At 52.9% G+C, this 16356-nt stretch overlaps 1 protein-coding gene across 1 annotated transcript in view; it reads left to right on the top strand.

Moving 5' to 3' along the window:
* The first annotated feature begins 2827 nt into the window (after positions 1–2827).
* LOC142471055 (E3 ubiquitin-protein ligase Rnf220-like) overlaps positions 2828–16356 on the top strand; it is a 29852-nt gene continuing 16323 nt past the window's right edge. Inside the window, exons 1-4 of the mRNA XM_075577854.1 lie at positions 2828–3340; positions 13638–13758; positions 15146–15182; positions 15311–15391. Of these exons, the coding sequence (XP_075433969.1) occupies positions 2833–3340; positions 13638–13758; positions 15146–15182; positions 15311–15391 (747 nt within the window). The 5' untranslated portion in view covers positions 2828–2832. The remainder of the gene's footprint in view (positions 3341–13637; positions 13759–15145; positions 15183–15310; positions 15392–16356) is intronic.

The following is a 16356-nucleotide window of genomic DNA, read 5'->3' on the forward strand; positions in this document are numbered from 1 at the left end:
CGGGGTCTTTGTTAATTGAGCAATGAATTAATGCTGATAATTTGTCAGTGACCCCTTTCAGGGTGAAAGACCCCACAGAGGCAGGAAGCAGGTGCTATAGAAATGCAAATGTCCAGGGGAGGGGAGGCATAATGGGGGATTAATGGGAATTTAATGTCCTGGGGAGGGAGAGGAGGGGAGGACAGTGGGGTAAAGGGAAAATACTAAAGAGACAGGGAGAGGGGGAGAGACAGAGACCCAGAGAGAGTGTTAGAGGAGAGAGAGAGAGAGAGAGAGGAAGAGAGACAGAGAGACAGAGACCCAAAGAGAGTGCTAGAGGAGAGAGAGAGAGAGAGAGAGAGAGAGAGAGAGAGAGAGAGAGAGAGAGAGAGAGAGAGAGAGAGAGAGAGAGAGACACAGAGACACAGAGACACAGAGAGACAGAGAGAGAGTATTTGAGAGGAGAGAGAGAGAGAGAAAGGAGAGAAGAGAGTGTGTTTGAGAGGAAAGAGAGTGCAAAGAAAGAGGGAGAGAGGAGGGGGAGTGAGAGAGGAAGAGAAGGAAGAAGAGGAGAAGTAGATAAAGAAGAGAGTGTGTTTTTCAGAGAAGACTACAAAGAGATAGAGAGGAGAGTGAGTGAGAGATACAGAGGAGAGAGAGTGAGAGAAAACAGAGAGGAGAGAGAGGGAGAGAAAACAGAGAGGAGAGAGGGAGAGAAAACAGAGAGGAGAGAGAGGGAGAGAAAACAGAGAGGAGAGAGAGGTAAAGAAGGAATTGGGAGAAAGGCTGAAAGACAACCTGTGGACTGGATGCTCTCTGACTTAGCAGAGTGTGAGTATGGGGGGAGGTGGGGAGGGGGAGGGGGGGCACACACACCATGTCCCATAGCTCCCTTCTGTCTGTGTCACTGTGTCACCCTGCGGGGGGAGGGACAGGCTCATAGCTCCCTTCTGTCTGTGTCACTGTGTCACCCTGCGGGGGGAGGGACAGTCTCATAGCTCCCTTCTGTCTGTGTCACTGTGTCACCCTGCGGGGGGAGGGACAGGCTCATAGCTCCCTTCTGTCTGTGTCACTGTGTCACCCTGCGGGGGGAGGGACAGTCTCATAGCTCCCTTCTGTCTGTGTCACTGTGTCACCCTGCGGGGGGAGGGACAGTCTCATAGCTCCCTTCTGTCTGTGTCACTGTGTCACCCTGCGGGGGGAGGGGCAGACTCATAGCTCCCTTCTGTCTGTGTCACCCTGCGGGGGGAGGGACAGGCTCATAGCTCCCTTCTGTCTGTGTCACCCTGCGGGGGGAGGGACAGGCTCATAGCTCCCTTCTGTCTGTGTCACTGTGTCACCCTGCGGGGGGAGGTACAGGCTCATAGCTCCCTTCTGTCTGTGTCACTGTGTCACCCTGCGGGGGGAGGGACAGTCTCATAGCTCCCTTCTGTCTGTGTCACTGTGTCACCCTGCGGGGGGAGGGACAGGCTCATAGCTCCCTTCTGTCTGTGTCACTGTGTCACCCTGCGGGGGGAGGGACAGTCTCATAGCTCCCTTCTGTCTGTGTCACTGTGTCACCCTGCGGGGGGAGGGACAGTCTCATAGCTCCCTTCTGTCTGTGTCACTGTGTCACCCTGCGGGGGGAGGGGCAGACTCATAGCTCCCTTCTGTCTGTGTCACCCTGCGGGGGGAGGGACAGGCTCATAGCTCCCTTCTGTCTGTGTCACTGTGTCACCCTGCGGGGGGAGGTACAGGCTCATAGCTCCCTTCTGTCTGTGTCACTGTGTCACCCTGCGGGGGGAGGGACAGACTCATAGCTCCCTGCTGTCTGTGTCACTGTGTCACCCTGCGAGGGGAGGGACAGACTCATAGCTCCCTTCTGTCTGTGTTACTGTGTCACCCCGCGGGGGGAGGGACAGGCTCATAGCTCCCTTCTGTCTGTGTCACTGTGTCACCCTGCGGGGGGAGGGACAGACTCATAGCTCCCTTCTGTCTGTGTCACTGTGTCACCCTGCGAGGGGAGGGACAGACTCATAGCTCCCTTCTGTCTGTGTCACCCTGCGGGGGGAGGGACAGACCCATAGCTCCCTTCTGTCTGTGTCACTGTGTCACCCTGCGGGGGGAGGGACAGACTCAAAGCTCCCTTCTGTCTGTGTCACTGTGTCACCATGCGAGGGGAGGGACAGACTCATAGCTCCCTTCTGTCTTTGTCACCCTGCGGGGGGAGAGACATACTCATAGCTCCCTTCTGCCTGTGTCACTGTGTCACCCTGCGGGGGAGGGACAGACTCATAGCTCCCTTCTGCCTTTGTCACTGTGTCACCCTGCGGGGGGAGGGGCAGACTCATAGCTCCCTTCTGTCTGTGTCACCCTGCGGGGGGAGGGACATACTCATAGCTCCCTTCTGCCTGTGTCACTGTGTCACCCTGCGGGGGAGGGACAGACTCATAGCTCCCTTCTGCCTTTGTCACTGTGTCACCCTGCGGGGGGAGGGACAGACTCATAGCTCCCTTCTGTCTGTGTCACTGTGTCACTGTGTCACCCTGCGGGGGGAGGGACAGGCTCATAGCTCCCTTCTGTCTGTGTCACTGTGTCACCCTGCGGGGGGAGGGACAGGCTCATAGCTCCCTTCTGTCTGTGTCACTGTGTCACCCTGCGGGGGGAGGGACAGGCTCATAGCTCCCTTCTGTCTGTGTCACTGTGTCACCCTGCGGGGGAGGGACAGACTCATAGCTCCCTTCTGCCTTTGTCACTGTGTCACCCTGCGGGGGAGGGGCAGTATCACCCCAAAGTTACATGTCCGTGCCCCTGCTCCTCTGTATGTATAACGTGTCCCTTCTGTGCTTCCCAGATTACCTCACCTGCTGGGAAATGGATAACTCCCCCGGTCTGATTAACCCTTTGACATCTCCAGCCCTCCTGGTTATGACGACGTCCTCGGATGGCCCCCGCGGGGGCGGCACACAGCAGCCCCCCCATTATACCGTCCCGATGTCCATGGACAAGCCCCCCCAGATCTCCTACCTGAGCCCAGGTTACCCCATCCTGTACCCGCCCCAGGAGCGCCTAAACCCCAACTGCCCCCCTCAGCTGCTCTCCCTGCCCCCGCAGTATGGGCACCCCCGCCTGGAGCGGGGAGGGGTGGGAGTTTTGGGGTACGGGGCCCTGCACCCCTTCAGTGCCTTCCAAGGAGTGGAGAGATTCCAGCCCGGATTCTTGAACCCCAACAAGAGGCTGAAGGTGGAGCCTGACCCCCCACAGATACGGTACCTGCACCTGGAGGCCGGGCTAGAAGCCCCCCGAGGGCAGGCAGGGGCCGGGATCCACCCAACGTCTCACAGGAGCCCCCCGAAAACCCGGGCAATCTCTAGCAAAAGAGGTGAGACGGGGAGAGGAGGGCCCCAAATTCTGGAGTTGGGACAAGAGCATTCTGGCTGGCTGTGTCTGTCTGTCTGTCTGTCTGTGTCTGTATCTCTATGTCTGTCTGTGTCTGTCTGTATCTCTATGTATCCCACTGTCTGTCTGTCTGTCTGTCTGTGTCTGTATCTCTCTGTCTGTCTGTGTCTGTATCTCTATGTCTGTCTGTCTGTATCTCTATGTCTGTCTGTCTGTCTGTCTGTCTGTGTCTGTATCACTATGTCTGTCTGTGTCTGTCTGTCTGTCTGTGTCTGTATCTCTATATATCCCACTGTCTGTCTGTCTGTCTGTGTCTGTATCTCTATATATCCCACTGTCTGTCTGTCTGTCTGTGTCTGTATCTCTATGTCTGTCTGTCTCTCTGTGTCTGTATCTCTATGTATCCCACTGTCTGTCTGTCTGTCTGTGTCTGTATCTCTGTGCCTGTCTGTCTGTCTGTCTGTGTCTGTATCTCTATGTCTGTCTGTCTCTCTGTGTCTGTATCTCTATGTATCCCACTGTCTGTCTGTCTGTCTGTGTCTGTATCTCTGTGCCTGTCTGTCTGTCTGTGTCTGTATCCCTCTGTCTATCTGTCTGTCTGTCTGTATCACTATGTATCCCACTGTCTGTCTGTCTGTATCTCTATGTATCCCGCTGTGTCTGTGTGTCTGTCTGTGTCTGTATATCTATGTATCCCGCTGTCTGTCTGTGTGTCTGTCTGTGTCTGTATATCTATGTATCCCACTGTCTGTCTGTCTGTCTGTGTCTGTATATCTATGTATCCCGCTGTCTGTCTGTCTGTGTGTCTGTCTGTGTCTGTATCACTATGTATCCCACTGTCTGTCTGTCTGTATATCTATGTATCCTGCTGTCTGTCTGTGTGTCTGTCTGTGTCTGTATCTCTATGTATCCCACTGTCTGTCTGTCTGTCTGTCTGCATCTCTGTGTCTGTATCTCTATGTATCCCACTGTCTGTCTGTGTCTGTCTGTCTGTGTCTGTATCACTACTGTATGTATCCCACTGTCTGTCTGTCTTTATCTCTGTGTCTGTCTGCATCTCTGTATCTCTGTGTCTGTCTGTCTGTCTGTCTGTCTCTGTCTGTCTCTGTCTGTCTGTGTCTGTATCACTATGTAACCCACTGTCTGTCTGTGTCTGTCTGTCTGTATCTCTCTGTCTGTCTCTATGTATCTCTGTGTCTGTCTGCATCTCTGTGTCTGGCTGTCTGCATCGCTATGTATCCTGCTGTCTGTCTGTGTCTGTATCTCTGTGTCTGTCTGCATCTCTGTATCTCTGTGTCTGGCTGTCTGCATCACTATGTATCCCATTGTCTGTCTGTGTCTGTGTCTGTCTGTGTCTATCACTATGTATCCCGCTGTCTGTCTGTCTGTATCTCTGTGTCTGTCTGCATCTCTGTGTCTGGCTGTCTGCATTACTATGTATCCCGCTGTCTGTCTGTATCTCTGTGTCTGGCTGTCTGTATCTCTATGTATCCCGCTGTCTGTCTGTGTCTGTCTGTCTCAATGTATCTCTGTCTGTGTCTGTCTGTCTCTATGTCTCTCTCTGTCTGTCTCTATATACCTGTGTGCCTGAATTCTTTATGTGTTTGATGCTACGAGGGACGGATTTAATGCCACTCTACGACTTTGATGCCATAATGTCCCAATGCCGTTTCACGGAGTCACACCGGCTTTTGGCCTAGGTGCTATGTAGAGGAGGTCTTGAAAAAAAAAACCAGGAGTAACAATTATTTTTCCTGCCAATCTCACACCGATGAGACCCAAATGGTGTAAATAGCTGTCTGTGAGCAGGGTTACTGGCTCTGCACTTCTCTAACCCAGGCTGTGCTGATAAAGCTGTGAAATACGGCAGTCGGAAGCTTATATGGGTCCCGTGTTATAATGAACAAGAAGCCAAAAGTGGCTCATTTGCATGTCATTACCCAGAATCCCTGGCTGCAGAGGAAGCACTCCATGCTAAGAGATAATGGGGAAGGACAGGTTTGCTGACCTACCTGAGACATGCGAATGTGCTCACAACCTGGGATTGTTATTTAGGTTACAATGCACGTTGGACAGTTTTTGTCCCCCTTTTTTTTTCACTCACCCTAACTTATTTTGTGTCTGTCTGTAGCCACTTCCAACTCCACCTTGGGCAAATCCAATAACCAACCTCACACTGATGAGAGCAATGTTGGACAGCTGCACGTGAGTAGGATTTAGTGGCTCTGCCCTCCTGTGACCCAAACTGTGCTAATCAAGCGGTGTCACGCGGCAGGTGCAGGATTATAGGAGTCCCATGTTATAACGGATCAGTGAAGCAAAAAAAAAAGTGATTCACTGCGGGCTCGTTTGCCCGTCATTACCCAGAATCCATGGCTGCAATGGAAACCCTGTAGGCTAAGCGATAATGGGGAAGTGCAGGGTTGCAGACCTGGCTGAGACATGTGAAGGTATTTGTATTTGATGCGCATGTGGTCTCATCGATGGCTATCAATCAAGCGCCATTAACGGGCTCGCACACCTGTTCTGGCGTCGACTCCGCATTACTTGAAAGAGAATTAACGACTGATCGGCTGCGTTAACGCAACTCGATGAATAACCCCCCCCCCCTCCCCAAACCCCCTTAGCCTGCGAGTGGGGTGAGGTCTGTTATAATGGCACAAGATGAAGAGCAGAGATTACCACTCTAGGACGTTTCGGCGCGGTCATCTCGCCGCCAATCGGCCGTAGGGTAGATCTTCCCGCGAAGGTAAGTTGCTATTCTTAACCAGTTACCGCTACTCCTCCGATCCCTTACCCTAAAAACCCTAACATTAACCCCAACCCTTAATCAAAACCCTAATCCGTTAACCCTTTACCCTAATACCCTTAAGCAAAACCCCTATCCCTGAAATCCCTAACCCTTAACTGAAACCCCTATCCTTAACCCCTAGCCAGAACCCTTAGCCTAAAACCCTACACTGAAACCCCTATCCTTAACCCCTAACCAGAACCCATAGCCTAAAACCCTTCACTGAAACCCCTATCCTTAACCCCTAACCAGAACCCTTAGCCTAAAAACCCTAACATTAACCCCAACCCTTATTCAAAACCCTAATCCGTTAACCCTTTACCCTATTACCCTTAACCAAAACCCCTATCGTTAACCCCGATCCCTGAAATCCCTAACCCTTAACTGAAACCTCTATCCTTAACCCCTAACCAGAACCCTTAGCCTAAAACCCTTCACTGAAACCCTTATCCTTAACCCCTTACTCTAAAATCCCTAATCAAAACCCCTTACCCTAACCGGAACGCTTACCATAAAAACCCTAACCCCCTTACCCTTAAATTCCCTAACGTTGTTAACCCGTATCTCCTTACCCATAACCCCCTAAATTAACCCCAAATACTAACACTAATTCCTAGCGCCGGTTTATCAAGGTCTTGGCACCGAGGTTTGCGTGATTGGGAGTCAGTGGGAGGAGTTAGGGAGGGGTTACACCCCCTGGTGATTGGAGGGTCAGTGGGAGGAGTTAGGGAGGGGTTACACCCCCTGGTGATTGGAGGGTCAGAGGGAGGAGTTAGGGAGGGGTTACGTCCCATGGTGATTGGGGGAGAGTCAGTGGGAGGAGTTAGGGAGGGGTTAGGTCCTCTGGTGATTGGGGGAGAGTCAGTGGGAGGAGTTAGGTAGGGGTTACGTCTTCTGGTGATTGGGGAGAGTCAGTGGTAGGAGTTAGGGAGGGGTTACGTCCCATGGTGATTGGGGGAGAGTCAGTGGGAGGAGTTAGGGAGGGGTTACGTCCCATGGTGATTGGGGGAGAGTCAGTGGGAGGAGTTAGGGAGGGGTTACGTCCCCTGGTGATTGAGGGAGAGTCAGTGGGAGGAGTTAGGGAGGGGTTACACCCCCTGGTGATTGGGGGAGAGTCAGTGGGAGGAGTTAGGGAGTGGTTGTGTCCTCTGGTGATTGGGAGACAGTGGGAGGAGTTAGGGAGGGGTTACACCCCCTGGTGATTGGGGGAGAGTCAGTGGGAGGAGTTATGGAGGGGTTACGCCCCCTGGTGATTGGGGGAGAGTCAGTGGGAGGAGTTAGGGAGGGGTTACGCCCCTGGTGATTGTGGGAGGAGTTAGGGAGGGGTTACGTCCCCTGGTGATTGGGGGAGAGTCAGTGGGAGGAGTTAGGGAGGGGTTACGTCCCATGGTGATTGGGGGAGAGTCAGTGGGAGGAGTTATGGAGGGGTTACGCCCCCTGGTGATTGGGGGAGAGTCAGTGGGAGGAGTTATGGAGGGGTTATGCCCCCTGGTGATTGTGGGTGGAGTTATGGAGGGGTTATGCCCCCTGGTGATTGTGGGAGGAGTTATGGAGGGGTTATGCCCCCTGGTGATTGTGGGAGGAGTTATGGAGGGGTTACGCCCCCTGGTGATTGGGGGGAGAGTCAGTGGGAGGAGTTAGGGAGGGGTTATGCCCCCTGGTGATTGGGGGGAGAGTCAGTGGGAGGAGTTAGGGAGGGGTTATGCCCCCTGGTGATTGTGGGAGGAGTTATGGAGGGGTTACGCCCCCTGGTGATTGGGGGAGAGACAGTGGGAGGAGTTATGGAGGGGTTACGCCCCCTGGTGATTGGGGGAGAGTCAGTGGGAGTTAGTGTGTTTATGTATGCGTGTGCGTGTGCGTGTTGCGAGGAGGGGGTTTAGACCCCATACATTGACGTTAAAGACCCTGCAGTTTGTAATGAATTCATTGTGACCCTCTTACTCCCCCGTGTGTGAGCTGTTAATGTGTTTAATGCATTCAGGGTCACAGGTCCTGGGGGGGAGGGGGTATCTATCAATATATATTGGGGGGGATTAAGAGTCTGAATTTGGACAGATGCTGCTTACAGGATCCCAGGGGTCTGTGTGGACGGGGTGAGAGAGGGAGGTAGAGAGATAATCTAATGGATCGAGGGAGAGAGCAGGGGTAAGGGTACAGGGGTAAGGGTGCAGGGGTAAGGGTGCAGGGGTAAGGGTGCAGGGGTAAGGGTGCAGGGGTAAGGGAGCAGGGGTAAGGGTACAGATAAAGGAGAGGGGGAAACACAGGGTTCACGAAGAGAGGGAATAGGTGAATATAAGAGCAAGAGGAACAGAGACACAAGTCCAAGAGAGAATGAAGGCAAGAAAGGGGGGAGCGGGTGTGTGGCAGAGAGAATAAGAGGGGGTGGGGGTGTCAGGTCTCTAACATCCCCACCTTCCTGACCCCATCAGAGGGCCTGACAGTGGTCAGCAGCTGGTCAGATACCACCCCTTTTCTTATGCAGATAAGATGGTGGGGAGAGGTTGGGGGGAGGTGGGGAGAGGTGACCACCTGCAGCAATTCTCTGGCTTTACAGCTGCGATAATTACACTCACACCTGCAACTGGGAGAGAGAGGGAGGGAGAGAGGGAGGGAGAGAGAGAGGGGGAGGGAGGGAGAGAGAGAGGGGGAGGGAGGGGGGGAGAGAGAGATGCTGTAACTACAGGGAGACAGATAGAAAGATGGATACAGGAGACGAGTGTCACTTTCCCTAAATTCCTCTGCGTCCCCATTAGGTGTTTATTCACAGGCAGAGATCGCCACATTTCCAGCGCCGGTTACGAAAGCCGTGTAATGCGGCATACGCTTATAAAGGGGATCCATGTTAAAAATGGAAGCGAAGCAAAAAGGTGGACGCACTGTGTGTGCTCACTCGCATGTCCTTAGCCAGAATCCCTGGCTCCAGGGAGAAGCCGTGTGCGCTAAGAGATAACGGGGAAAGACCGGATTGACGATCGATCTGAGACGCGAATGTGCGCACAACTGCTGTAGACGCGGGCGAATTCGGGGGGCGGACTTGGTTCGGCCGGTCCCGTTGGTTCCGCGGATTTCGGCGGATCAGTGTCAAAAAGGACGAATCGCGTTTGGCGGATTTTTTTAATTATTATCGCCAAACTCGCTCCCCGGGATTCCGTGCCCGCGGGCGCACTCGTAGATACCAATCTGCGGATTCGGGAACCCGTTGGCGTGGTAATTCTTCCGAATTCGCCCAACGGATCGCTGAATCCGCTGTCGGGATTCTTCAGATCCGTCCAACAGGTAGTACCCAATGGCGGACTTCGATCGGCGCGGGTTAATACCGCCGTCCAAATCAGTTTGCGGATTTCACACGGGCGGGAAACGAATTTTCGGGGGGTTAACATCAGCGAAAACCCGGGAAACGAATTTGGGGGCGAATTCGCCCCGTCGCTAATCTCTACGTGGGATTTTGAGTTGCTGTACGCAATTTCAGCGCAAATTTTTGAAATAAATTCACAATTTCATGCCATTTTTGGTACAGCTCAACCCCGTTATAGCGCGATCCGTTACAACGCGGATCCGCTGATAGCGCGATGTCAGCGTGGCTCCAAATTTTCGTTTTTATGAACACTTTACAATTATTGGCGTCTTAAATACTTTATTGTACAATGCATACAATTGTACATTATTTCTAACGCGATCTGCTTATAGCGCGATGTGATTCTTTGGACCCCAAGTGCAGCGTTATAAGGGGGTTGAGCTGTATTGTTTGGTGTTAAAAATAAATAAAAAATTCGACAAAAAAACAGAAATAAAATCATATTTCATACGCGTGCCGGTCATTTCCCTATATTTTATATATGTCGGTATGTATATATTTTAGATTATAAGCTCTTCGGGGCAGGGACTCCTTTTCCTAAATGTTACTCTTATGCCTGAACACTTATTCCCATTGTGTGTTATTTGTGTTATTTGTTATTTATATGATTGTCACGTGTATTACTGCTGTGAAGTGCTGTGTACATTAATGGCGCTATATAAATAAAGACAGATTCATTCACACTCACACACATACACTCACACACTCACACACTCACTCAATGTGTGTACACATCACCCCTTCCTCCTCTTTGTTACACACAATGACAGAAGGGGGTGGGGGGCTGTTATGCTGGGTCACTGAGCAGTGATGAGAAAGTCACAGACCCCCTTGAAGCCCCCTCTGTCACACACACACTGATTGCTGCTCTGCTAATTACTCCCGACAATAATAGAGGAGGGGGGCGGGGTGTATACAGGGTGACGTGGGGTGCACTTGGGGTGGTGGGAGGTCTGCTCCCTGCAAGTGAGACACCCAGAGAGGTGAAGGAGCAAAGTGTGTGTGTGTGTGTGTGTGTGTGTGTGTGTGTGTAAGGCATCTTATTACACATCCTGTGAGGGGACAATAGCAGTGCCAGTCTCCCCCATCCCACACACACACACACACACACACACACACACACACACACACACACACACACACACACACACACACTTCCAGTCTCCCCCATCACACACACACACACACACAACACACACAGTGCCAGTCTTGCCCCATCACACACACATCAATGCCACTCTCCCCCTCACACTCATACAGTGACAGTCTCGCTCATCACACACACACTGCCAGCCTCGCCCCATCACACGCACACAGTGCCAGTATCCCCATCTCACACACACACACACACACACACACACACACACACACACACACACACACACACACAAACAGTGCCAGTATCCCCATCTCTCACACACACACACACACACACACACACACACACACACACACACACACACACACACACACACACACACACACACACACACACACACACACACACACACACACACACACACACACACACACACAGTTCCAGTCTCCCCCATCACACACACATCAGTGCCACTCTCCCCATCACACACCAGTGCCACTCTCCCCATCACACACACACACAAATCAGTGCCACTCTCCCCATCACACTCATACAGTGCCAGTCTCACCCCATCCCACACACACACACAGTGCCAGTCTCGCCCCATCACACACACACACACACACACACACACACACACACACACACACACACACACACAATGTCAGTCTCCCCCATTACACTCCTACAGTGCCTGTCCCGCCCATCTCTCTCTCACACACACACACACACACACACACACACACACACACACACACACACACACACACACACACACACACACACACACACACACACACACACAGTGCCAGTCTCCCCATGACACACACAGTGCCAGTCTCCCCATCATACTCACACACACAGTGCCAGTCCCGCCCCATCTCTCTCTCTCACACACACACACACACACACACTGTGCCAGTCTTCCCATCACACACACATCAGTGCCACTCTCCCCATCACACTCATACACAAACAGTGCCAGTCTCCCCATTACACTCCTACAGTGCCAGTCCCCCCCACATCTCTCTCTCTCTCACACACACACACACACACACACTGCCAGTCTCCCCCATCACACACACACACACACACACACACACACACACACACACACACACACACACACACACACACACACACACACAGTGCCAGTCTCCCCATGACACACACAGTGCCAGTCTCCCCATCATACTCACACACACAGTGCCAGTCCCGCCCCATCTCTCTCTCTCACACACACACACACACACACACTGTGCCAGTCTTCCCATCACACACACATCAGTGCCACTCTCCCCATCACACTCATACACAAACAGTGCCAGTCTCCCCATTACACTCCTACAGTGCCAGTCCCCCCCACATCTCTCTCTCTCTCACACACACACACACACACACACTGCCAGTCTCCCCCATCACACACACACACACACACACACACACACACACACACACACACTGCCAGTCTCCCCCATCACACACACACACAGTGCCAGTCTTCCCCATCACCCACAGACACACACACACAGTGCCAGTCTTCCCATCACACACACGCACGCGCACACACACTGCCAGTCTCCCCCATCACACACACACACACACACACACACACACACACACACACACACACACACACACACACACACTGCCAGTCTCCCCCATCAAACACATATACACACACAAAGTGCCACTCTCCCCCTTCACATACACACACACACACAGCTGCCAGTCTCCCCCATCACACACATATACACACACACAGTGCCACTCTCCCCCTTCACATACACACACACACACAGCTGCCACTCTCCCCACCTCACACATACAGCGCCCGTCTCCCCCATCACACACACACCGTGCCAGCCTCCCAATCACACACATGCACACGCACACACACAGCCAGTCTCCCCATCACACACACTGTGCCAGCCTCCTCCATCACACACACATAGCCAGTCTCCCCATCACACACACATAGCCAGTCTCCCCATCACACACACACAGTGCCAGCCTCCCCAACACACACGCAGTGCCAGCCTCCCCCATCACTCACACACACAGTGCCAGCCTCCCCCATCACTCACACACACAGTGCCAGCCTCCTCCATCACACACACACACAGTGCCAGCCTCCTCCATCACTCACACAGTGCCAGCCTCCCCCATCACTCACACACACAGTGCCAGCCTCCCCAACACACACGCAGTGCCAGCCTCCCCCATCACTCACACAAGCAGTGCCAGCCTCCCCATCACTCACACACACAGTGCCAGCCTCCTCCATCACTCACACACACAGTGCCAGCCTCCTCCATCACTCACACAGTGCCAGCCTCCCCCATCACTCACACACACAGTGCCAGCCTCCCCAACACACACGCAGTGCCAGCCTCCCCCATCACTCACACACACAGTGCCAGCCTCCCCATCACTCACACACACAGTGCCAACCTCCCCCATCACTCACACACACACAGTGCCAGCCTCCTCCATCACTCACACACACAGTGCCAGCCTCCCCCATCACTCACACACACAGTGCCAGCCTCCCCCATCACTCACACACACACAGTGCCAGCCTCCCCCATCACTCACACACACAGTGCCAGCCTCCCCATCACTCACACACACAGTGCCAGCCTCCTCCATCACTCACACACACAGTGCCAGCCTCCCCAACACACACGCAGTGCCAGCCTCCCCCATCACTCACACACACAGTGCCAGCCTCCCCATCACTCACACACACAGTGCCAGCCTCCTCCATCACTCACACACACAGTGCCAGCCTCCCCAACACACACGCAGTGCCAGCCTCCCCCATCACTCACACAAGCAGTGCCAGCCTCCCCCATCACTCACACACAGTGCCAGCCTCCCCATCACACACACACAGTGCCAGCCTCCCCCATCACACACACACAGTGCCAGCCTCCCCCATCACACACACACAGTGCCAGCCTCCCCATCACACACACACAGTGCCAATCTCCCTCTCACACACTCTGACGTGCCGTCTCTCTTTGTCTCAGATAAAAAGTCGGTTGTCTCTCTGTCTCTTCTCTGCCCACTGTGTCACAAATACCTGCAGAGAGAGGAACTTTCAAAGCACCTACGACAGGAGATGGACCTTCTGACTCACCTGTCTGAAAGGTAACACACACCGACTGAATCACCTGTCTGACAGGTAACAGATACCGACTGACTCACCTGTCCAACAGGTAACACACCGACTGACTCAGCTGTCTGACAGGTAACAGACACACTACTGATTCACCTGTCTGACAGGTAACACACACCATCTGACTCACATGTTTGACAGGTAACACACACCGACTGAATCACCTGTCTGACAGGTAACAGATACCGACTGACTCACCTGTCTGACAGGTAACACACACCGACTGAATCACCTGTCCGACAGGTAACACACCGACTGACTCAGCTGTCTGACAGGTAACAGACACACTACTGATTCACCTGTCTGACAGGTAACAGATACCGACTGACTCACCTGTCTGACAGGTAACACACACCGACTGAATCACCTGTCCGACAGGTAACACACCGACTGACTCAGCTGTCTGACAGGTAACAGACACACTACTGATTCACCTGTCTGACAGGTAACAGACACCGACTGACTCACCTGTCTGACAGGTAACACACACCGACTGAATCACCTGTCCGACAGGTAACACACCATCTGACTCACCTGTTTGACAGGTAACACACACCAACCGACTCACCTGTCAGACAGGTAACACACACAGACTGACTCACCTGTCAGACAGGTAACAGATACCGACTGACTCACCTGTCCGACAGGTAACACACACCGACTGAATCACCTGTCCGACAGGTAACACACACCGACTGACTCCCCTGTCAGACAAGTAACACACACCAACTGACTCACCTGTCTGACAACAGGTAACACACCACCTGACACCTGTCCAACAGGTAACACACCGACTGACTCACCTGTCAGACAAGTAGCACACACCGACTGACTCACCTGTCCGACAGGTAACACACACCGACTGACTCAGCTGTCTGACAGGTAACAGACACACTACTGATTCACCTGTCTGACAGGTAACACACACCATCTGACTCACCTGTTTGACAGGTAACACACACCAACCGACTCACCTGTCAGACAGGTAACACACACAGACTGACTCACCTGTCAGACAGGTAACAGATACCGACTGACTCACCTGTCCGACAGGTAACACACACCGACTGAATCACCTGTCCGACAGGTAACAGATACACTACTGATTCACCTGTCTGACAGGTAACACACACCATCTGACTCACCTGTTTGACAGGTAACACACACCAACCGACTCACCTGTCCGACAGGTGACATACACCGACTGAATCACCTGTCTGACAGGTAACACACACCGACTGACTCACCTGTCTGACAGGTAACACACACCGACTGACACACCTGTAAGTGCATACAAATGGGGTAAGAATCTGTACATAGCGGGGGAAACCCTATCATTCTGTGCCTCATTTCTTGTAGCGAGTCAGACGCAACGCTGGAGCCAAGTATACCACAGGTAAGACCATGAGCCATGGTATATAGGGGAGACATTATAGACAGGAGGATATCCTCTCCAGTCCCATGCCAACCCCCTTTATGCCCCTCTCTCCTCTCTCCGTCATTCTTCTCTCCCCCCCCCCCCAGTCCCCAGTGGAAGGGGCGGAGTCTCGCAGTGAGTCACCTGTTGTGACCTCTGAGGATGGACAAAAGCTGGACAGGCAGCAGGTGAGTCACATAACACATCGTCACATGACAAGCTGCAGCCAATCAGAGCAGGGGGGAAGAAGCGAGGGCGAAAGGGTCAGTCCCACGTAGGAGCAAAGTGACCTAATGACAGGGACGTGTGTAATGGGTTAAAGGGTCAGTCCCACGTAGGGGCAAAGTGACCTAATGACAGGGACGTGTGTAATGGGTTAAAGGGTCAGTCCCACGTAGGGGCAAAGTGACCTAATGACAGGAACGTGTTTAATGGATAAAGGGTCAGTCCCACGTAGGGGCAAAGTGACCTAATGACAGGGACGTGTTTAATGGGTTAAAGGGTCAGTCCCACGTAGGGGCAAAGTGACCTAATGACAGGAACGTGTTTAATGGATAAAGGGTCAGTCCCACGTAGGGGCAAAGTGACCTAATGACAGGGACGTGTGTAATGGGTTAAAGGGTAAGTCCCACGTAGGGGCAAAGTGACCTAATGACAGGGGCGTGTGTAATGGGTTAAAGGGTCAGTCCCATGTAAGGGCAAAGTGACCTAATGACAGGGACGTGTGTAATGGGTTAAAGGGTCAGTCCCACGTAGGGGCAAAGTGACCTAATGACAGGGACGTGTTTAATGGATAAAGGGTCAGTCCCACGTAGGGGCAAAGTGACCTAATGACAGGGACGTGTGTAATGGGTTAAAGGGACAGTCCCACGTAGGGGCAAAGTGACCTAATGACAGGGACGTGTTTAATGGATAAAGGGTAGGTCCCACGTAGGGGCAAAGTGACCTAATGACAGGGGCGTGTGTAATGGGTTAAAGGGTCAGTCCCATGTAAGGGCAAAGTGACCTAATGACAGGGACGTGTGTAATGGGTTAAAGGGTCAGTCCCACGTAGGAGCAAAGTGACCTAATGAGAGGGACATGTTTAATGGGTTAATGGGTCAGTCTCACGTAGGGGCAAAGTGACCTAATGACAGGGACGTGTGTAATGGGT

The sequence above is a fragment of the Ascaphus truei genome, chromosome 20, assembly GCF_040206685.1.
Source record: "Ascaphus truei isolate aAscTru1 chromosome 20, aAscTru1.hap1, whole genome shotgun sequence".
Classification (NCBI taxonomy): Eukaryota; Metazoa; Chordata; class Amphibia; order Anura; family Ascaphidae; genus Ascaphus; species Ascaphus truei.